General features: G+C 43.9%; 3 protein-coding genes across 6 annotated transcripts; all 3 read right to left on the reverse strand.

Moving 5' to 3' along the window:
- Positions 1-576: 576 nt before the first annotated feature.
- sel1l (SEL1L adaptor subunit of SYVN1 ubiquitin ligase) lies at positions 577-10835 on the reverse strand. Of its 2 annotated transcripts, none has more exons than XM_077017635.1 (21): positions 10127-10835; positions 9851-9897; positions 9318-9534; positions 8657-8824; positions 8393-8498; positions 6688-6850; positions 6389-6442; positions 6233-6292; positions 5851-5932; positions 5579-5733; positions 5254-5310; positions 5076-5144; positions 4913-4990; positions 4749-4811; positions 4488-4575; positions 4009-4157; positions 3737-3902; positions 3438-3512; positions 2907-3079; positions 2453-2581; positions 577-2162 (listed from the first exon to the last, which is right to left on the reverse strand). In XM_077017635.1, exons 1-21 carry the CDS (start codon positions 10194-10196, stop codon positions 1977-1979), a joined length of 2355 nt encoding a protein of 784 aa, XP_076873750.1. In that variant the 5' UTR covers positions 10197-10835; the 3' UTR covers positions 577-1976. The 2 variants fall into 2 exon arrangements, with proteins under 2 accessions (XP_076873750.1, XP_076873749.1); XM_077017634.1 differs by having other exon boundaries at positions 577-2183; positions 10127-10834.
- Positions 10836-15601: 4766 nt separating this feature from the next.
- Positions 15602-19072, reverse strand: bpnt1 (bisphosphate nucleotidase 1). Of its 3 annotated transcripts, none has more exons than XM_077017638.1 (10): positions 18967-19072; positions 18299-18420; positions 17895-17999; positions 17709-17816; positions 17550-17598; positions 16925-16990; positions 16658-16749; positions 16372-16569; positions 16180-16285; positions 15602-16065 (listed from the first exon to the last, which is right to left on the reverse strand). In XM_077017638.1, exons 2-10 carry the CDS (start codon positions 18416-18418, stop codon positions 15914-15916), a joined length of 996 nt encoding a protein of 331 aa, XP_076873753.1. In that variant the 5' UTR covers positions 18419-18420; positions 18967-19072; the 3' UTR covers positions 15602-15913. The 3 variants fall into 3 exon arrangements, with proteins under 3 accessions (XP_076873753.1, XP_076873751.1, XP_076873754.1); XM_077017636.1 differs by having other exon boundaries at positions 18890-18980; XM_077017639.1 differs by lacking the exon at positions 16925-16990 and having other exon boundaries at positions 18890-18980.
- A 2148-nt stretch (positions 19073-21220) lies between these two features.
- On the reverse strand, positions 21221-23167 carry saysd1 (SAYSVFN motif domain containing 1). Its single transcript, XM_077017644.1, has 2 exons — positions 22872-23167; positions 21221-22684 (listed from the first exon to the last, which is right to left on the reverse strand). Exons 1-2 carry the CDS (start codon positions 23037-23039, stop codon positions 22352-22354), a joined length of 501 nt encoding a protein of 166 aa, XP_076873759.1. The 5' UTR covers positions 23040-23167; the 3' UTR covers positions 21221-22351.
- Positions 23168-23180: the final 13 nt, after the last annotated feature.

The raw sequence follows: 23180 nt of genomic DNA on the forward strand, positions 1-23180 counted from the left end.
CCACCATGCTTCACTGCTGGAAGGAGGTTTGTATGTTTTGTCTTGGTGCAAGACCATCCACTCCTGGGCAGAGCTGCAGTGATGCTGAACTGCCCTCCATTTGTTAATTATTTGTGTTACAGTGGATGGATGGACCACCTTCTTCCCGATGTCCTCGGATGTCTTCCTCTTGCCGTCGTAGATCTGTGTCCTTTATGCCTTGGCACGACAGTGGTTTGGTTAGTTTCCTCTCCCATTTAATCAGTAATTGGTTCATTTACTTTTGCTCTGATTCCATGTTTCATAACAAACCTGAAATTTCATATATAAAAACTGGCAATAAGAGAATCATGGTAAAACAGAAAAATCTAAACTTCACTAAAATCTAAAGTTCACAAACTTTCAAGTACCACTGTATATATGCTTAAATTTATATACGAAGTCGGTAAGCTCCTCTTGCTGTCGTAAACAGGTTCTTTTAATTTTCTTTGCATATTCATCTAGGTGTTCTAGATGTTGAGGTAGCATTATTTTGTCAGCAGGTTGTGTGACTAAAAACACTAAATAAGCATTAAAAAAGTAACCCGTGTACTGAACCCAAATCCACAGACATTTTTATTAGTTTCTTGTGACTATCATGGTGAAGGCTTCTTAGCCGTACTGTGCACAACCGCCTGCGTAAAGTCCAATGGCCTGATGTCCTTTCTTGGTACCTTGTCAAAGCTGCTATGGGTTGTATATGAAAACATCATCTTAGTGACCACAACAGGCAGCACTCTGGCACAGCCCAGCATGAAAAACAAAACTCTGATTACATCCTATACAGATCATTTCTTTACAAGTGCATGGACCACACGTCTATATTGCTATGTTCCAACATGTATGGGGGGGGGGGGGGGGGGGGCAAAAAATTCCTTCCTATTCAAAAGGTGCCAAAAAACAAAATGCAAAAGAAAAAAAACGGGTAACTTATACCAAAATGGGATATGCTGCAGTTAGGAAAGTCCATCAGTCTTTCAAAATGTGGACACAAAACCACAGAACATCCTGTCACACTGGAATTGAACAGCTTAAATTAGAAGTTTTGTAGAATTGTTAGTGGTTTTGGAAGAGCCTGTGAAGATGGTACCTTTCCATTAGGTCTTAACAGATATCAAAGGAAGTAAAGGGCAGATTTATAAATATTTGAAAAGACGAGCATTTGTGACCAAAAAAAAAAGCCTTCAAACAGTATGTGTCCACTGCTGAGTGCGTTACTTCAAACAGTTGACATGGGCTAGTTTGAGGATTTGTTTTAATATTTGTGCCAGATTTAGCCATCATGAAACATTTAAGTTACTACTGTGCCGGCAAAAAACATTTGTGATTCACTACTATAAATTAAACCAGCAGGCAGTGTTTTTTTAAAAAACGTTAACAAACCAAGGATGTCTGCCCACACGCCACTCTGGCTAGCAAAACAGGAAATAGGAAGGCATGCTAATAGAGTTTCCCCCCCCAGTATTTGACAATTTGAGGTCCAGTGTATTTCACTTTTTATTCAGCAGAGGTGTGGGGCGGGTGTGGGCCACACAACTATTTTCAGAACCATCTGAACTGGTGCAGGGGAACATGGCAACCGAATCAGGTCCTTGGCTTCTAGCACAGTGGCTAAGGAGAGTCCTTCACTCAGAGCCCCAAAGAGTGAGCGCTAATCAGCACAAACAAACAAAGCTGGTAATACCCTGAGCCACACGCTTTAGAGATAGCAAGTCGGTCCTTTGTTTCTGCACTCCGTTTTCCATGTTTTCTGCCTTACCCAGTTTTCCTCCACAAAGCTCAAGTCAAAGGAAGAGTATCATGGGGAGTCTAGACAGGTCCTAGTCCTAATACTTTGAGAAGGTTAAGGCCTGCAGCTGGGTGGGGTGGGGGGGGGAGCTGTTGTGACTGTCCCAGAAGACCAGACCCTCCCACGTCTCAAACGTCTGTTGCCTCAGTGCCGGATCGAGGCCCTCTGTTTAGTCCTGGTTAGGCTCAGGGGCGGCCTGCTCCGGCTGGACCGCAGGTCTCGGGGGTCCGGGAGGTACCCTTGGTACCGCCTGGTGCTGTCTCTGTCGGTATGCAATGACTGTGCCCAGGAGCAGAGCTATAACAGTCATGAGGTAGAGGTCCCACTCTGGACCCAGCACCTGGTCCAGATCCACCTGAGAAAGAAGCTCCTTTAGCTGCAGGAAAACAGCAATGTGGAGACATGAGATCGTGGTTAGCTACCCCTGCCTTCAGTTCTACGCTATGTTACCGTTTCTAAAATAAACGCTGAATAAAATGCCCTTCTTGTATTAACCACTCGGAAAACATTTGAGATACTGTGGCAGGGAAATAGCAGGGTAAGAAAATAGATAGAAAGCGGTACGTTCTGACATCCTAACAAAACAGCAACCCGACATGTCAGCACTCTTGGCACATTGTGTGTGTGTGTGTGTGTGTGTCTTACATTAAGATCCTGCACATACTGCACTGTGTAGACAAGACCCAGTTTGCAGAGGGCCAAGAACACGGGGACTTGGGCGTCAGGACTGGCCTCTGCAGCCATGTCGTAGAACCGCTTAGCCAGGTGGATGTCCTGCCAAAGAACACAGTCAGCACGTGTGTGTGCGCGTGTGTGTGTGTGTGAACCTGCTGGTGAAGTATGTGATACGATTAGGTGATGGACAAAAACCAGTCAAACCTCTCAAATGTTACATTTTTCATCTCAGTCAAATCCATACATGTGCAGTTAAGTACACTTGATTATCTTTAAGGATTCACTGCATTAATACTACTGACGTCTTTTTTATTTAAAGAGTAAGTAGGTCAAGCAAACAGCAGTTTCAAAATCATTTAGCTGATCAAACACAGGATTGGGGAAGTGAAAGATGATGTGAAAAGGGGCGTGTGTGTGTGCGTACCTGTTTTATGCCAAGGCCTTTCTCATGCATGTAGCCCAAGTTGAACATGGCCTGTGCACTGTGTTGCTGCTCAGAGGCCAGTCTGTAGTGGATGACTGCAGATTCATAGTCCACGTCAGTGCCATAGCCATAGAAATGATAATCACCCAGCTTGATTCTGGCCACCGTGTACCCTGTGCACAGCCATAAACCAAACAGTTACCACACCGTTAAACAACGACAGGAAATCAAAATGACCTCCTCAATATTATGGCCAATGTTAAAATGCATTTAAAATGGTTTAATCATTCTCATAAAAGTAGTTTGTTCCGACCAGTGGTAGAAGCAGCTTCTGCAAACAGAGAGAGAGAGAGAGAGAGAGAGAGAGAGAGAGAGAGAGCAGGAGAGTGAGAGAGAGCAGGAGAGTGAGAGAGAGCAGGAGAGTGAGAGAGAGCGAGTGAGAAAGCATGAGTGAGAGAGCGAGAAAGCATGAGAGAGAGAGAGCGAGAAAGCATGAGAGAGAGAGAGCGAGAGAGAACTGAGAAATAGAACCTTGGGCAGCTGCTCTGGTCCAGTGAAGGAGAGCACGAGGGTAGGTTTCATTCTCACTGAAGATCCGAGACTGTTCTGTAACACACACACACACACACACACACACACACACACACACACACACACACACACACACACACACCTTAAAACAGCTGGGCAAAAAACATCTCTGAGGTTAAAACAAAACTGATGTTCGTTTCTCTGTTTGACTTCATTTGCCCTTTGAACAAACATCAAGTAACATTAGTACATGTATCCTGTTGGGACTCCAGCGCCCCCTGGTGGCAGGAGAAACTCACTCTGATCCAGGATGTAGGCCACGTTGCTTTGAGCGACCTCGTAGCCCTGCTCAGCCAGCAGAAGATACTGCACCAGAGCAGAGTCCATGTCCCCCTCCTTAAAACTGCTGTAGGCCATCATCAGCCTCTCAGACCACCGGCCCCGTTCACACACGTTCTTAAAGAGCTATTTAAGAACACACACACACACACACACACACACACACTTGGTGTCACTGAGAAACCAGAGGGAAGGAGAGAAATACGAGCGTTCAGCACGGGTGAGGTCTTACCTCCACGGCTGTGTGGCAAGAGCGCATAACACCTGTGCCTGTGGCGTGCATCTGGGCCAGGTTATAGAAGGCCAGAATATGACCAGCCTGGGAGGCCAGGTTAAAGAACTTCAGTGCCTGCTTATAGTCACGTTTAACACCGATACCATCTGAGAGAGAGACAGGAGAGAGAGACAGAGGGAGAGAGAGACGATGTCCTAAGAAGGAGCTGCCAGAGTCCGCTTCTTATTCTACCTCCCACTGCTGAGAAATGACTCAGCAGACAGACTTGGCCAACACAAAATTTGTGTCAGCCATATCAGAACGTGGATGCATGGGTTTCTCGTGGTGACAATCAACCAGGCAACAAATTGCTCAATATACAAACAAGGAGAGAAAACGGCACAAAGAGCTGAAGGCCGTGAAAGACACGCTGCATCTCAGAGAAGAGACGTGAGGCTGGGAGTGAGGAGTGTGTGAGGTGACGCGTACACACTCACTGTAGTACATGGTGCCCAGCTGGAGCTGCCCGTCCACCCAGCCCTGTTCTGCTGCCTTCTGGAAGTACTTGAGTGCCATGTCATAATTCTGCAGTACCACACACACACACAGACACACACACAGACACACACACACACACACACACACACACACACACACACACACAGACAGACACACAGACAGACACACACACACACACACACTTACTTACTTCAGTGTATGAAGCAGGTGAGCACTACAGAGGACGATACGATACTCACCACAGGAACACCTCTGCCATACAGGTAGGCCATGCCAAGCCCACTCTGACCAACCGGGTTACCCTGAAATATCACCATGAACAATATTTAATAGGTTACGGTCAGAAGAGTAAACAACATCACGGTTGAATACGATATATATATATGATATCCCTGGTACCGACTTGTTCTGACGCCTTCTTGAAGTAAATCAGGGCTGTCTCGTTATTTTGTGGCAAAAACTCGCTGCCCTCTGAGTACATCTAAAAGACAAATCGAGAGCCTTCAGACGCGTCGCCGTGAGAAAGCAACGCCTACATGACTGCCAAGCCCTGGTAGTTACGTTACCTTCCCCAGGAAGGCCATCGCGTGAGTGTTGCCGGCGTTGGCAGCTTGGCTGAAGTATTCAAACGCTCGCTGAGAAATAGAAAGAAAAAAGGCAATCGATTTGTATCTTTACAGAGCAGTAGAGAGATATTTAAAAGAGCAGTAGAGAGATATTTAAAAAAGCTTTTAAAGCTCTTACCTGATGGTTCTGCTCTACCCCTCGGCCCCCATGCAAGTGCAACTGGCCCAATCCCACCTTGAGAATGGAACAGATCAGAACTGATTACTGTGGTCATTTCTTCCTACCCAGACCCCTATGCACAAATATGGCAATGCAACACAATACAGTTTCTGAAGCAATAACAGGGCAGGGAGGGGACTACATCACACACATCATTATTTTAAATCGGACATCGTTTGACACGACGGCAACTTTAAAAGCAAAATTAAATGGTCTCATATATACGGTGCATTTTTTAAAAGTAGGTAAGATCAGAGACGGTGGACTGGTGTTCTGTCGGTACCTGGGCCTGCACGTCCCCCTTCTCAGCCAGGAACTGGTAGTACTGGATCAGATCCTCCTCCAGCATCCCGCTGGGAGACCCGGGGTTCTCCAGCTCGTCCAGCAGGCGGATCCTCTGCACGGCGCTGCCCCCGGTCAGGGACACGTCACTGGCCACTGCCACACAGGAACACGGATCACAAGCGTCCGACGCCACGGATTATGGCACGGCCTGATCCGACTCCACTAACAAGCGCCCGTCAGGTGGGCTTAAGGTGGTGGGGAGGTTCTTACCGTGGTTGGCCACCAGCCTGTAGTGAGTCAGGGCAGCCTCGCAGCTCTGAGGCACTCCGAGCCCTCCCCAGTACCTGTAGCCCTGAACACAGACGCAACACCGTGCGTTGGACACCCAGATGATCTCTGTGCTATTCCAAACCAGTTCACAAATTACAGGACCAACACAACTAAAGGATTATGTTGCAGTTTAGGACATCTGGACACCCATGGTAAAAACAAACATTAGCATTGGGTAATATATTAGTGGTATGACCTAAATTCACATGGACAACATGTTAAAAACATTCTCCGCATTCTCTGCCAGAACCTGCCTAAAATGTGGAGATGAATCAGTGTAGTCTTATACAGCACAAGGTGGGACAACCCACAGTGGTCTTACTAGAATCATGTGTGCTACCAGATTTCCCCCTAGAGCTCCAAAGGTGTAATAAACCAGGGCCTGCGTTGGAAAGAGACAGACTGTGAGCCACATCACCTGACAATGACAAAATAGGAAAGAAAACTGCATAAAACTGTAACATAACTGATGAAATACCTTTGCTTGACTGGAATTCACACCTAATCCTGCTGCATACAGAAACCCAAGTGCCTGGTGGGAAACAGAATTCACACGATAATTAATCTGTGTTCAAACATCTGCAATTCTCACACTGCAGACATTTTTTTACCACATTATCTTGGTGCCTTGGCTCATTTTTGATAAGTCATCATTTGAAAGCTAATCTATATTTCACATATGAAACTTTGAAAAGGCCAGAGAACCGCCGCAGGGCAGTTTCACAATGTTTCCGACATAAAAGAGGAACATTTATTCACTTTAGAGGAGTTCATTACCATCTGGGCTTTTGGGGAGCCCTCGAGCGACAGCTTCTCAAACAGCTCCTTGGCTTGCACAACGTTCTGGGGCATGTAGTCTCCAAACAGCATGGCATACGCCACCGTCTCCACGGCCTTGGTGTGCCCAGTTCCTGCCACCTTCAACAGCTGCTCATATAACCTAGATGGACAATAGGATCAAGAGAATAGGTTGAAGATGAAGGCATACGTGCCCAGAAATAAGTAAACATCTGTGGTCATTTTTGAGCCTAGAGTTTTGTTCAGCAACCACATTATAAAATGCTCATCTATACCAGTCATTAAAGCGTCCACTTGTGAGCACTTCACCTCTTTACCAACAGAGCGAAACATTCAGCGGAACGAAAATGTTTGTCCGTCCATGGTCAAAATTTTCCATTATTGTGAATAACTTGGCAAGCAAAGGTTGTCCTGATTTTCAAAAAGCATACAATGTGTGGGGGTGTTGCATTCTTTTATTTGTAAAAATATTTTAAGCAATGTTACTTTTTATCTTTTACAGTTTCAAAATTTAAAAGATCAGTACTTGGCACCTGCCCTTCTAGCAAGTTAGCACAGTAAACACACTTGTAGCCAGCAAAAACTCAGGTTTGTGAGATTTTTGCCCATCGTTCTTTACAAAAGCCTTCTGGTTCTGTGATATTGTTGATATAGAGTAGGGCATGTACTACTCTGTTGAGGTCTACTCAGATTTACAATCACGTTTAGGTGAGGGGGGGGACTGAAGGCAATAGAAATCCCTTCAGCTCTTAAGGTACCTCTTAAGGTCCATTATGGATTTTGACATGTTATCCTGATCTAGAAGCCAGCCGTATTTTTCCTAAATAGCCTATGGAGCGGTGGTGCTTGGTTCTGAAACCTGCTGAATCTTCCTGAAGGTCTTTTGTAGTCAAACAGCTTTAGCCTTTTTAGCAGTCCTACAAACAGTTCCTTTGGAAAGATAAGATTTATTAGTCTTCCAGACCTAGACTGGACGTGCTAAATGCATTTTTTTATTACACTACAAACATGTAGAGGACATGGCTAGCTGAAAATGCTTTGTTATCTTCAGGCCTATTTCTGCTTTGTGGACATCAGTTATTGTAATGTTTAGAGTGCTAGGCAGGAGCTTAGAGCTTAGTGCACGGCTGCAAGCTGCTGTGACAACGGTTGAGGAGTCAGTGTTTAGAAAGCTTTGAAATCTGCATTTATTTGCCTTTATTAAACATGGCTGTAAACAAGCTAATTAAGGTCATAGACTTTGGTGAAGGTCCTGAGAGTCAAAGGCTGCCATGGTGCTCCTTTACATTCTGCCACTACAAAATAAACTATACACTGCCCTGAAAATAATCTTCAGGTTTAAGCCTACACTGCCCTGAAAATAATCTTCAGGTTTAAGCCTTTTCAAAATCAGTTCATCTTCGATTCAGTTATCCATGTATGGTAACAAACCGACCTGGGCTGCCAACACGTGCCAACGTGTTGCTCTACTGTCCAGTCACTCTGGACCATAACCATCTTTGCCATTTAATCATTTAAAGAGACTTCGGTCGTACTGTTTGTCTCACAACTGTTTGTTTGGTTTTACACACATCTCATTTTGTTGCAAGTCAGAAGGGTCCGTAACTAGACAGGAAACGAGCCCAGGTGAGTTCTTGGCTGGGTGGTCATGTGATCTGAGAGCTTTGTCTAGAGTGCCACTCACTCTTTCTTCTGGCTCTTGCGGCCGGTGCTGTTGATCATCTTGAGGGTGGCCTGATACTGCTGCTCCGCCTCTGCTGCTAGCCTCCTGCTCTCTGCCTGCTCCTCCGCTGGGGGGGGAGAAGAGGGGGGGGGGGGGGGGGGGGGGGGCACGGTCACACACACCGACACAAGAAACTAATTTCACATGAAGCACCTGCACACATGAAGCACCTGCAAGCGCTGTGTCTGTCTCGACGGCCACGTGCAACGAGCATTAGAAACTCACTTTCGCAGAAGCCCCATTTTTTATCGCGCTCGTAGTCGTAGGTGGTGGAGCACCACAGCCTCCCGTCCGTCCTGCCCTCCGTGGTGCAGTCGGAGTACTCCTTCCCCAGGAAGAGGAAAGGGAAGAGACAGCGCTCCCCAGAGGCCGTGCCATCTATCGCCACGGGAACTGCACCGGCAGGCGGGGACCAATGAGACACGGACACGTTACTCCAAAACATCCACAGGAAACCAATCACACACGCGGCCATGCATGAACGACCAATCACACACGCGGCCATGCTTGAACGACCAATCACACACGCGGCCATGCATGAATGGGCGCGGGCCTCAAAAGTGACAGAAAAAGTTATGCGAACAAGAAAGAAGTCAAGCAGCAAAGAAATTACAATGTTATCATCGTTATGGCACAGACGTCCTAAAATCACTTGGAGGACAATCGAATGGCTACAAAGCTAGAATAGGGGAGGAGGGTTGGTGTCAAATTCACCAGCGTATCACTGTAAAACTCCTACTTGAGCAAAAGATCAGGATCAGCCCCCAGAGTTGCTTTTGGATCTACAGACCTAACCCACCTTCAAAAGACAATCATAAAAAACCCAGAGAAACGCACAGGCACAGCGACCAGTGATCAGCAGACAGCTTTCCCCATCTCTACTCACCCTCCTTCGTCTTCGCATCTGGTGGAGGAGGCTGACTAGGAAGGTCCTCCTTCTCAATACCCTCCACCTCACCGTCGGCTCCCCCGTCTGTGACGTCCTCCTTGAGCTGGTGTTGCTCTGTGGTCGGGGACGCTTCCCTGAGGGAAACGGAGTGCCCTGCCACTACTCTGGAGCCCACAGGAACCTCGTCCTCCTCCGTGTTCTGGTCATGAAAATACTGGAGAGAGGGAGCACGCTTTGATGAACTGCACAGTTTCACATACATACAAACTCGCAGCGTTCAGTTATAGGACGCTGACAACAGGTCAAAAATAACTTCACTAAGCTACTATAATGTGATCACCTCCAAAATTAAGGCAACGACCATCAGAATGCAGAAATGTTGAAATAGATCATGAATATGCACTTTATCCCGTATTCACAAGGTTGAATGTGAAGAAGCAAAGTAAACTGTACTCCACTATTATGATGTGAGCTTTTCATGCTTAAGCCGATACTAATTCTGGTCATAGGTTTTGACATTGCTGTATTACCTCAGACGGATCACCATCTGGTACATCATTGGCTTCTGGTCCCACATCTGTAACAACACTTTCATGTTACATCAGGTTCAATATTTTACTTCATAAAACATCAGTTAGCTAAACGTGTCTGCAAGTTAACACCAGCCAGACAGCATTAATACCGGTTCAGTTTAAATGGTAAACTGATATGACAAGCTAACAAGGCTAATGTGAAGTTGTTGGCAACATTATGGGTTTAAAATGGGATATATTGTAGGTTAGCTAGGTGCATCATGTCTTACTTACCAGCTGTCACTACCAAGGCGACAACTACCACTACGAGTAGAAGTATACGAGTCTTTCCTGAAGGATGCATGATGCCTTTTAAAGCCCCTTAGCCAGCGTGTACAATTAATATCTAACCCGTGTGCTCAGGTTAGCAGATCACTCATCACAGCTCAGCTTGGTTTCCTCGCCATACACACACAAACATGTAGCGCTGAGTGTCTGTCTCTGCATAACCCAGCTAGCTAGCTAGCGAAACGAGAACCCAGCTAGCCAGGTGAGGTTCAACAACTCCTAATGAAACATACTATTACTAAAGACGCGAAGAACACACACACGGAACATTAAGGAAACAACAACGGAAGAATATCCGACACGGAAATATCCAGCCGGGCTGTTTAATCACAAGCGTCCGGCTGCCGCAGGTGAGTAGCTGTTAGCCAGTTAGCTGCCGAGCTAGCCACGAAACATTGGGGAAATATGAACGCTACAGCTCACACATAACGCTAGCAGCTCTCGGTTTGTTGACTGAGACCGGGGTTGTTTTACTAAACGCGCTAAAACCGAATATAAACGATTTACTCCCAAAACTACGTCTTCAAAACGGCGGTTCCGCTAACTTCTCTAAACTCTGAGGGCGAACGGTAAGCGCTCGAGCTTGTGGAGAGGGTCTCGAGCTTCGTCCGAACGCTGTTGCCACCGGACCGTCTACGTCACACGCACGGGTTCCTAATTCCGCCGATCAACCAATCCCGAAGTGCGGAGGAACGCAGGGGCCAATAGCGGGGCCGGACACGCCCCTCTGGCCAATCGGGTGCGCACACACATCCAGTTTGTGGGGTTTGAGCTACGCGACGTACACGACAGCGCCTGTAGATAAATACGGCGACGCCTTCAAAACATCTGGGCTCGTTCCAGAAAGGACATTTAGCAGCTACAGTAACTCTCACGTTAACTCGAGCTTTGAGAAAAAATACCGTGTTTACGTTCCAAACATCTGAGCCTTGGTGTAGATTAGTGAAGCTGTGAAGCTACTCCACGTTTATTAAATGTAAACAAGTGATAATTGCCAGAATACGTTACGACCGTAGTGTTTCTAGTGAGCAGAATTGGCACTTTGCAGTGTGTGTGTGTGTGTGTGTGTGTGTGTGTGTGTGTGTGCGTGTGTGTGTGCGTGCGTGCGTGTGTGTGTGTGCGTGCGTGTGTGTGTGTGTATATGAGTGTGTGCGTGTGTGTGTGCGTGCGTGTGTGTGCGTGCGTGCGTGTGTGTGTGTGCGTGTGTGTGTGCGTGCGTACGTGTGTGTGTGCGTGTGTGTGTTTCAGACGCTAGAGGCACCAGCGAGAGGGCGTAAATATAACTATATTGCTTACAACGTTAAAGTAAAATAGTCCATTGAACACTGTATCGCGGTTGTCATTTGTGACATTGTGACATTTGTTTGATGTGATGTGATATAACAGAAAATGCAGGTGGGTCGCGTCCATATTAACCGGATCTGCAGCGAGAACGTTCCTAAAACTGTTCCTTGACTGTTTATCCCCGCTAAAAACACTTATAACTACAATGTTCAGCTCAATCAATCTTGTGAACATTTTTAAAACGCTCTTAATAAGGGTTTCGCACGAAATTGTGTATCTGTTTTTTATTATTATTACTTTTAACAAAGTGTAATGAATGTAAAACAGGACTTGTCCTTTTTTGAAGTTGAATGTTTATTCAAGAACTTCAAAAGGACCATTACCGTTACCATAAGTCAACACGCAAGAAGTATTTTGATGCTATATTTAAATACAGCCTGCTAGTGATATTAATTTTACGAAGCCCTGCTGGTGACATCCCATTTTAATAAAATTAAGGCACAGCCACGTCTTTTTAAGGTGTGGAAACGAGATCATCATGCGTACAAACGAGTTAGTAAGGCTGAGAAGATAATTATGCGAGATAACAATTCAGTGACTCGTGGAAACAAGATCATAAAGGCGTTGTGATCACATCCAAGATTTCTCCCATCATTTACCGTGGTCTAAAACCAATATTTGCTGCTGGACAAGCATATGTGGCATTGAGTTGTGTCGTTGGAAGGACTTAAAACATTTCAAAGAGTGCTATTTATGCAAAATAAGACATTGAGCAGTCATTATCAAAACATGCCTTTATTTATTAAACCAGTGAGAGAGCTGCCACCTCCCTCTGTGCCATACAAAATTCTTCTGCACAACATTGAAGGATTAATATGCCATGTGGAAGACCTGAGACATGATCGGAGGTACACAAGGGGGGTCCAAAGTGCGGCCCACAGTCTCTGTTGACTCTGTTGCCAAATGTGCCCCGCGTTCAAATGTTCTGGCCCGCAGCCTCTGTTGACCACAGCATTTTCAGAAGATGGCAGTGTACACTATACTATACTATACTATACTATACTATACTATACTATACTTTACACTGCCCATTATACACTGGTACTTTAAGAGCTGTGCAGTTTACTGACATCCACTTTGAATTAAAGGTATTGAATAAGTCAAGCAAGAGTAGAAACGTCTATGATTTGGGGGGTGGGGATACAGGGGCTATACTATCAGGGGGTATAATATCAGAGGGTATACTAGGGGTATACTATCAGGACTGAATCCACAGATAAGACAATTTTTCAACAACCAGTAGACATGGACATCACTGTATGGACAGGCTCAGTCTACAAATACAGCAGCTTGTGCACTGGCAACAGTGACAACTTCACATGTAATCCTGCACAAACCAAAATTCCTGGGTAAAGGTGCTACTGATCAGAATTTGAACTCCTTTAGAGACAAGACTTCTATCTCTCTGTTTGATGTGCTCAGATTCTTCAGGAGAATTCATTCACACAAGTCCTTCCTACCTGAGGCTCAATATGCGCATAGGAGGAACTGTGACTACTAGCTGAGCCACCCGTTGGAGAATGGATTCCCTTTTGAGTTTTGGTCCTCCGGAGGTTTCTTCCTAATCCCCACCTAGGGACTTTTTCCTTGCCGCTGTCGCCCCTGTCTTGCTCATTAGGGATCTGGACCAATGCTCTTGTAAAGCTGCTTTGTAACAAAATGTGTTGTAAAAGACGCTATGTAAATAAATTTGACTTTTACTTTGACATATGTATAGATATATAACTTTAGTGATGCATAATGCTCACAGACACCTGGACAATAAAGAAAAAATATTTGAGAATTGTGGTTACTAACTACAGGTCTGTTTTCAACTCTATCAAAAGCTTCATTTACTGTGAACTGTATTAACATCTGATATGTATTTTATTTGCTGTGGACCAGTGCAGCACACCTCAGCTCCTTAGTGAGGGACCATTATAATAGTAATAGTGAAAATTATTTCTAGATCAATAGTGTAATCTTTTTACAGGAATTTGCACCTACTCATAGAACTGTATCAAATGTTGAGATTTATCTTTCTGGCTTGGTGAGTGTGCATTTGGGTGTGAGTGCATGCATGCTTGTATGTGCATTACATATATGTGCATAACCATGGGTGCATGCATGAGTCCTTATGCATGCACCCACATGGGTGCATGTCTGTCTTTATATGCATGTGAGTAATCAGGACCAGAGGCCCTAAGCACTTTGAGCATGTGAGGTGTAACAAACCTGTTTAGTGTACACACATACTGCACATAGACTGTCTGAAGAGGCCTCTACATGTCTCGAGTGATCATAAGAAGCCTTTATGAAAGATGTTTGTCAGGTATTGTAAACATTGAACTTCGGACCTTAAAACAATGTTGAAATGTTCATTTCAAATTTTGTCTCACAGCACCATCTACTGGCTAAATAATTTGTCACTTTTGGCACATTTTGCATGAAAGAAGTTTGAATGTCTTTGCTAAATATATACAGTGCAGTTAGTGTGATGGGGCCTGCACATGTAATCAGTGATTTATAGAAATCTGTAACAAAGCTGTTAGGCCAGATTTGCGCAATATGACCTTTTGACTGGAGATACTTTATTAACTGGTTCACAGCATTTTATTTTATATAATAAAGAAAAGCAGAAAAACATTCATATACAATACAGGCAAAATCTGTAACAACACAAATACACATTAATCTGTCAACAGAATGATTAACAGACATCATCACAGTTCTGGATAAATTCACTGATCAGATTATCCAGCAGGCATGGACATTGCTGCATATATAGATAGACTCTGTCAACAAATAACAGGCCTTTGAGGCACTAACAGCCCAAAATATCAAATGAAATTGTATTGGCAAGATGATTCAGATCATAGAACTTAATCACATGCTGAGATTAGCTTTGTGTGTATGTGTGTGTTTGTGTGGTGTTTCATGTCAACAATACTTTTCAGTCAGTTCCAGTATTTGGCCAGTAGACAGAGTCCAAGAATTACTGTGATATTACAGTGATGAAATAAGACATTTTAATGAATTAAAAGGTTAATTTCCGGTCAGTCGGTGTACATTTTGTTGTAAGATGTAATTACAAAGTTAGTTATCTCATTGATCTGAACCCATTACTTGTCTGTATTCTGCATAACAGGATTGTAGTGTGTTTTGATGATTTTAGAGGTTTTTATGTACAGTAGCGTCCCCGATATTCCAATTTAGACCAAACTTAGAACCTCAAACGATAAACTTTTTGAAAATGGGAATTCCTCACTTGCATGGTTTATGAGTTCAAGCAATATAGGTTATATATGGCAAGGCCGCAATGACTTATTACTTAGTGGACGCCACTGAAAGTAAATATCTGAAAGTATTAGAAAAAATATATTGACCTATGATGGCCAAATGATTTGAAACTGTATAGAGTGACACAGAGTCCTGATGCATATGCAGTGTTCTGTTTTCATGTAGATTGGCCCATATTAATCCTGTGAAATGGCCAAAACCAATTAATTGGCTCAGGGCGGCCAAATGTTTTGAGTGATGATGTAATCACTGAGTGTCCTGTAATCACTGAGTGTCCACTTGACCCCATGATGCTGCATATAACGGTGTTACAAGCATCGGAAGTTCCCTCCCGTTGGATCGTGGATTTCCCCATGGACAGCCAACGAGGGCTTACCTTGGACTCAGTGGGCAGGGATAACTTGGGCCAATTTCAAAGTGGCATTCTACACCAAGAATTCATTTTTTTCTATAGAAATTCCACTGAATTTGTTTAGACATATTTTTTTAATGTGTATCAACAGATACATGACAATTTAGTATCAGTCTGAAATATCAGTATCAGTGTATGCCTAAGTAAGTCATGATCACAAGTTGGCACTATATGAACAATTCAGTCATAAAGTCTAAATGCACATGGAATGTAATTTTCTGCAATAATGTAAACAGCAAACAGCAAAATTATACAAGCCTTGTACAACCACATTCAGGTAAACTTTTGGTCAATCAATGAATAACGGAAAAAATCATTTATAAACTGGGCCTTATTTTACTTACTAAAAGTAATGTTTAGAAAAGATACATCTGTCACCACTCGGATGAGAGCAACATTATAATCTTTAACTGAAGCGTACTTCCTATGACATACAGTAAATAAAAATACACAGAACACAAATGGGATTTGACAGCACCAAGTAGGACATTTAGCAGTCGGATCAGTGAAATTATATTCAATCCAGAATATGGCAAATTTGACAAAAAAATTTTTAAAAATATAAATCACAGACCTTATTACTATTCTTTCACAAGGTGATCAAGTTCATTATCTGTTATTGAATATGAAAAATTTTTTCACGTGTAGTGACTGGTCACAAGGCACTAAGATTCCATAAGCCTGAGGCCGACGACTCCTTAGTTAGAGGAAAGGGCCTGCAAAACGGACTGAGGCACCCTGCTAACATAGTACTGATGATTCCGCAGTGTTGCCAACACACCAGCCGAGTTCATGTGCTTCACGTCTGCACTGTACTGGTACGTGTTGCCATGCACGTCAGTCAGCGTTCCTGTAGAGAGCAAAATAACAAGGGTGGATAGAGAGAGAAAACGTTAGTGCCACAGAAATTGTGTTCTCCGAGGCGTCAAGGGCAGGGTGTGGGAGGGGCAGTGACGATAGTTACCACCAACGGCATGCAGAATTGCCTCGGGTGCACAGGTGTCCCACTTTTTACAGCCCGGGCTTGCGAAGACGTAGGCGGACGCCTTACCCTCCACCAGCTGGATGATCTGTCAGGACGAATGGCGGGAATTCACGCTTCGATCCACTCAGTTCACGAGGACTCTCTCCAAATGTACACCACCACATCACGTACCTTATTCCCAGCTCCCCCTACTCTGATCACGTCATGAGGATCCATCGCTTGGACAGTTTCCGTTACAAGTTTATTGCTGTGGGAGCGCGTGGTGGTGATGATCCGTTTCCCTTCCGGCACCTCCTGGAGTTGGAACCCGAACGCTCCCAAGCCCAACATTCCCCACAAGGTTCTGCCCAAAGTGGCATCTGCACCCATCTAGAACGATAAATAAGAGAAGAAAAACTTCAACTGCACGTGGGAGATACTGATGCTTTTGAGAATGGACGATTTTCAATGTCCTGACCTGGTAGTTGTAAAAGGGTTGGTTGATCACTCCAGCAATGGCTTTTCCTTCATAAGCGATGCCTATTAGCACGGTCACGTGATCCAAGAGACCTGTGATCAGACACAACACACGTCTCTCAGCTTTAAAAAAGAGAAAACTGAAGACGAGGGACGGCACGTTTATTTTAATCTGACTTTTCACACAGTGCTAAGATGTCTCAAGAAGAGGAACATGTGTAGTTAAGGTTTTTTTTTTTTAATCCTGGCTTTCCTCATGTCACCATACGGGTAGGAGCTCTTTGGGACTCGAGCAGCTTCTCAATGACAGCGGGGCTGTCCAGTAACCTTGCAGCTACAACAGAGACAGAGAAGAAAGAAGGGGCACAGGGAAGAACGGATGACCGTAGGAGAGCAACAGGTGCAGCACAGGAAAAACCCTGATCTTCTGTCCCTCTGAGACACAGAAACACAGCAACAGCAACACACCCAGCACAAACGAGGAAGCAAAGGGAAGCTGAATTTAAAGACACAGGATGGATGGATGATGAAATGAAATTAAAACAGCTCCTCCAGTAATCAAGCGAGCAGCATCATATCTATTCATAATTCAAGCTGCTAAACAAATGGTAGAAAAGTGAAGCTATTTAGCTGCTGCAGTATTAGCTTCAGAAAGTTTTTTGTTTTTATTGTTGTATATTACAGGATGTTTTCTAGACAACTGGTATTACCGGTACATATGTCATTACAAACATTTAAGCCTATACCATTTGTTAGAAATATCAAGTTGTTAAACAGTGAAATAAACAGCTTTTATCTCAGAGTTATGGACAGAGCCAAATGAAGATTTTGGCCCCAAGTTCATACAGGTCACAGAGACAACCTCAGAGCCCTCTGACCCAACAATCTCTTACCTTCAGTGTATTCTTTAGTGCCATCTAAAGGATCAACCCATACGACAAGCTGGGAAACAAAGAGGATGCGGTGATCAAATGAAAAACATTATTGTGGTACTTAGCAATACATTTTATTTTCTGCAGCATTTATTTGTTTACTTGTTTATTTTTGTTTACCTCCTCTTCCTTCAAATTGGAGTACTCATCTGGACATGGCTTTTGTAGGATCGCATCATACTGACTGATCTCAATCAGGTCCTCTTCTACCGTCTCTGAAGGCAAATCCTGTAACAAACGCTGTTAGTGATACTGTGGCGTGTGAAACTGTGAGCACCGCCTATTGCATCAGACTAGACTACATACCTCCTCCCCAATTATTGTGAGTTTGGGGAATCTCTTTGACAGGGAAGCACATATACTCTTCTGAACAAGTCGATCAGCAAGTGTCTGTAGGTCGTTAACTCCTGTCTGAGGTCCGTAACATGTAGAGTAGAGAACAGGCAGCAGAGATTATGTTGAAATACGGTTAAAACAGTATTCAGAACTGTTAACCTGATAATACATTTTGGAACAACATAAAAAAGAGAAAGAAATGTACAAATAAAACAGCAGCTGAGCTGATATCTGACATTAAAAAGCTTTCTATAGATGATTTGATGATCTACAAATTGTACATCCAGTTAGTCTTCTTTTAATTTATAGGAGAGTTATCCGCAAAGAAGGGCTTCGTACAGACTCTTCTAGTGTGGATGCTCAACCCGTCTCACCTTCTCAACGATTCCCAGATCTCCACCGTGGAGGACGTTTCTCACGATGGTCCCTGCCTTCTCAGCCACAGCATACGCCGAGGCCAGCAGACGCATCACCACCACAGTGCCACCTGCCATGGCTGATGGAGACACAACATCAAGATGTTTCAGCTGCAGTAGAATCCAACAACATGGTCCATTCTGCTGGGACAAGTTCAGCACCGAGGGCGTTTTCCTACCGACATGCATTAAGTTTGATATGTCTAACTAGCTTTGCTTTTTACTGATAGGACAAACCACAGCCTGAACTTTGCCCTGGGTGTTTTATCTCATCAGCAATGTTTAAATCAACCATGAAGCTCATATCACGTACTAAGTCTAGTCCATTAGTTAGCTATGGCTGCAGTAGTTTTAATTAGATGTTTAATCACTAGTGGACAACACGGAATGTCTTCGGTTGTTAAGTTGTATAACTAGCTAACTAGCTCAGTTATTCGTTAAATGTACTGACATACTGTGCTATGCTGTCCAACTACCTCTATTAGGTAGTTAACTTAGTCGGAGTTTATATTTATCTAAACTATTCAGCAGTAATGTACATTAACTCACGATTCTGTGCAGAATGTCACGGAATAGTCCAGATAGCGACAGACAGGTAATAAAAAGACAATGTTCAACGGGCTTACCAGACTACGGCGTCAAGGAAGGTACAAATGTGAAGCGTAAACGACAATCAAGGCCCCGAGGTCTCAGTGCCCGACGTGTTCAGTAGTTCTCGCTCAGGTTTATATTCCCACGAGTATAGAGTGAGATTGCGGTCTTTGATATGAGAGCGCAAAGGTAAGGTTAAATCGAGCAAGTCAGATACACTGAGCACGCAAATCGAGAAAACCGAGCAAAAACAAAGTCAAATTTATTTATATAGCAATTTTTACAACACATGTCACAAAGCAGTTTTACAATCGTATGGGTCCAGATCCCTAATGAGCAAGCCAGAGGCAAACAGTGGCGAGGGAAAACTCCCTATGATGGTGAGGATTAGAAAGAAACCTCGGGAGGATCAAGACTCAAAAGGGAACCCATCCTCCATTGGGCGGCCCGCTAGCAGAAGTCCGTATTTGTGGACAAAAGGTGGTTCTACAGTTATAGTTCCCCGTCCAAGTAGCCACAGTCCCTTCGGTGCCGGTGGTGGGCCTCAGGTAGAAGCTAGCATCAGCACGACCTCTTGTAGCAATGGCACATCCAACCCCGGCATCAGTACATCCACCGGCAAGCCAGACCATCTCCCAGGTGCTTGTATCAACTTAGGTAGAAGCATGCAAAAAGATAGACAATACAGGTTGAGTGTGTTGACATCAATAAAAAAAAAAAAAAAACATTGATTTAAATACACAACTCACATGCCATGTGGCTCCGGCAGGCTAATGTATAGCAGCATAACTAAAGGGAGGGGTTCAGAGGTGACCACAGGCATGAGGGCTCACGGAGACATTGCTTTCCAGCCAAGTCATTGTCACAACTAGAGTGATTCCATGACACAGCTGGATGACAGCATCAACATCTCAGATTACCAGAAGTCTCAATGTAATACAACCGAGTATCATCTGCGTAGCAATGAAAGCTAATTCCATGCCTACGAATGCCTTCAGTGCTGCGATGGGGTCATGAAATAACTCTAAGACATGTTCTGTCTGTAAGAAGGAAGAGAGTTGCAAAGAAAATATGCTGCAGGATGCAGGATGTTGCAGGCAGCCGAACATTCTCCACGGCGTCTCCAGACTCCCCAGTCCCCAGACCCAGTGTGAACCTGCTCTCATCCGAGTGAAGAGCACAGTGCGCCAATGGCAAATCTGACAATCTTGCAAATGCCAATCGCCCTGCACGGTGTTGGGCTGTAAGCACAATCCCCACTTGTGGACGTCGGCCCTCAACACCTTCATGGAGTCTGTTTCTGACAGTTTGAGCAGAAACATGGATATTAGTGGCCTGCTGGAGGTCATTTTGGAGGGCTCTGGCACTGCTCCTCCTGTTCCTCCTTACACAAAGGAGGAGTCATTGGTCCAGTTGCTCAATTGTTGCCCTCCTACAGCCCCCTCCATGTCTCCTGGTATCTGCTCCATGCGCTGGGCACTGTGCTGACAGACACTGCAAACCTTCAACCTTCTTTGATAACCTTCTATGTTATCAAATCTGTTAGACAAGTTCAGCAACACGAGCAAGTTCAAGTTTTGTTGTCAGCGTGGCCCTGACTCCTCCCTCAGGCTTGTCTGTGTAAATATTCATTTGCTTGTTTTTCTGTGTTACTTGTTTCACCTGTTCGTCTCGTCAGCATTGTGTCACACATTTATGCTGTTAACCTCTGTGTATTAAGTGCACATCTGTGTCGTGTCCTTCATTCATTGATGTCTGAACCCAGTCCCATGTCTTTATGTCTTGAAATAAGTCTTTGAAAATACGCTCTTGTCTCAGTCTTATCTCACGTTACAGTTCTCTTACTTTGACAGGTGTCAGACAAACACTTCAACTAAAGTACTTGACACCATTACAAACATTCAGCCTAAGTAGAGTGCTGGGTCGCTGGGGAGACCCGAGAATGTACCAGCTCGCTCAGGATGTGCTAGGTAAGCTACCTCCCAATTACATACAGGTGCAGTATAGTTGAAGAGTCACCAGATGTCCTGAACTTTTATGAACTGAAAGAATATGAGAATATGAGTAATGCACTTTTACTTATTTGTTAATAATAAGTAACAATAACTAATAATAACTAAATACCATGTTTGTTTTTGTCCATTGACTTTAATGACTTTGTCATTAATCCTTGCTAAAACAGTTTTAAGGCTTCAGCCACATGTCATATGTGTAACTTTAGAGATTGTTTAAAGCCTTTTGCTGTTTTTTATAGGTAGCATGCAAAGATGGTCTCAATACATAATTTGCATCTTTAGCTTATATAAAAAAAAATACTGAAAAAAATGTGACGCTTTAGCTAACATTCTTCAAGGACAGATTATACATAATTATAAAAATAACCTTCAATTCACTATTTGTCAGTGTTCACAGCTACATTTTTGATTGGATAAGTCACTGGTATATCTAAGTCTAATCAAATCTTAGCCCAGTTCAGATTGTATTGTGCAACACAGTTTGAATAAGATTGCTCCAGCCATGTGCCTTAAATATGAAAACTAAACCAGTTTTGATTAACACAAAATATTTCTTCAAATAAACAGGTGAAAGTGATGAACTGATGAAAATGGGAGCTCTGAAGGGACACTTCTGACATCTTTACACTATAGGAGGGAGTGTATGTCTACGGCCTGTACCAGTGTATGTCTACGGCCTGTACCAGGACGGAGCTGGTGGGGAGCGCCGGAGCAGTTGCCTCATTGAGTCTACATCTAAGGTGCTGTTCACCCCTCTTCCTGTGGTGCACATGTGTGCGGTCAACTCTATTGCCCCCAAGGATCTTAAACTCTACATCTGCCCCATCTACAAGAAACCACGACGTACTGACCTGATATACATCACAAGAATAGCCTTACGCACAGCACAGCCCCCTGCCCATTGGATCCTTCGTGGGGTTGCACTGCACTGTGACATCAAGTGAAAGCGGCGCATACACTTCAACATGGCAATGCATTTTGTTGATTTTCACAGAAGCATAGACAATACGGTTTAAAAACAATAAATCAATTGCAAAAACTTATAGGATTTGAAATCCTATTGCAATATGAAATTTTAATAAACTGGTGCCAATTACATAGAATGCCACAGTCTATGAGTTAACCTAAGACACAGAAAAGCTGAAGCCTTCAGCAGCCACTTGCAGTGATATGTTATCTATGCTATATAGACAAGAATAGAAACCGTCAAATCTCTCATTCAACCTTGCACTCACACATGGGCCTTAATACAATATACTACATATATCTTCTTAACAATCCATTCCTTTTTCGTCTGTTCATTGAGAATGTCATACATGTACAGTTTGCGGTAAATGTGTTGCTCCTCAGAACCTGGCAATCCAAATCCAGAATTGAGTGTGAAGCAAAAACTCTCGACAGTCTGTCATGAGCGTATTCTGTTGGCCATTGGTCTGTACCCCATCTCTCCCTCCAGCTGTTCTGCTGTTAAAGTCCCCAGGATTGGCTGACAGTTTGGGTTAAACACAGAGTAAGCACTGAGCTCTCCAGGTTGTCTTGTAGTGGGTTTCCGCAGACCCTCATAGAGCCAATAAAATAAAGATATGAGAAAGAAAGGCAACCCAAAGTCGAGCTCAGAGAAAAGCCCGAGTAAAACCAGCCACAGTAACACTTTCAGCAGGGTCAGGTTTGTGAAGGCCAAGCGTTGCACGCCCAGCCAGCGTCCAAGAGCACTGTCAAGCAACCAGTCGGAGCCTTTCTGAAATAAGAAAATATAGTGATAATCTGATGAACTGCTTATGACGAATGGCACAAAGGTAAAAGTAGTACACAGCTGTGTGATTAAAACTATATTAAAATGAGCTAACGGCCACTTTGTTATACGTGTACATATGTTACTGAGGTCAATGTTGGAGTAAATAACTTATATCTGCCTTAATACTTACATCAGGCGACTCTGAGTCCACGTAAACATCAGATTCCTCTGATTTCGACGTGTCAGTCGGAGCTGTGTGTGTGTAGCATGGCTTTGGTGAAGTTTCTTCGTGGTCGGCTTTCTTCGCCTCCTTATCGGCTTTCTTTCTGGCTCTAAATTCTGCCAGCTTTTGTTCCATATTCAAACATTTAAATTATGTAAATAAAATAAAAAACAGACGCATAACAACTAGCTATGCTGATAAGGTATGTTCCTACAAGTTCCTCATTTCTTTGTTGCACACGGATCTTTTAATGGTTGCACTGATCAGTGCAACACC

Source organism: Brachyhypopomus gauderio, chromosome 9 (genome assembly GCF_052324685.1).
Source record: "Brachyhypopomus gauderio isolate BG-103 chromosome 9, BGAUD_0.2, whole genome shotgun sequence".
NCBI classification, from domain to species: Eukaryota; Metazoa; Chordata; class Actinopteri; order Gymnotiformes; family Hypopomidae; genus Brachyhypopomus; species Brachyhypopomus gauderio.

Excerpts from the sequence above, each read along its gene's own strand:
- saysd1 (XM_077017644.1), bottom strand. The coding sequence starts at position 23,039 with ATGGAACAAAAGCTGGCAGAATTTAGAGCCAGAAAGAAAGCCGATAAG. Across the intron at positions 22,685-22,871 it reads TGGACTCAGAGTCGCCTGAT|AAAGGCTCCGACTGGTTGCT; the intron begins GTAAGTATTAAG and ends TTCTTATTTCAG.
- bpnt1 (XM_077017638.1), bottom strand. The coding sequence starts at position 18,418 with ATGGCAGGTGGCACTGTGGTGGTGATGCGTCTGCTGGCCTCGGCGTAT. Across the intron at positions 18,000-18,298 it reads ATCTGGGAATCGTTGAGAAG|ACAGGAGTTAACGACCTACA; the intron begins GTGAGACGGGTT and ends TACGGACCTCAG. Across the intron at positions 16,570-16,657 it reads AACCCTTTTACAACTACCAG|ATGGGTGCAGATGCCACTTT; the intron begins GTCAGGACATTG and ends TTATCGTTCTAG.
- sel1l (XM_077017634.1), bottom strand. The coding sequence starts at position 10,196 with ATGCATCCTTCAGGAAAGACTCGTATACTTCTACTCGTAGTGGTAGTT. Across the intron at positions 3,903-4,008 it reads CTTGCCACACAGCCGTGGAG|CTCTTTAAGAACGTGTGTGA; the intron begins GTAAGACCTCAC and ends GTTCTTAAATAG. Across the intron at positions 2,582-2,906 it reads AAGGCCTTGGCATAAAACAG|GACATCCACCTGGCTAAGCG; the intron begins GTACGCACACAC and ends GTTCTTTGGCAG.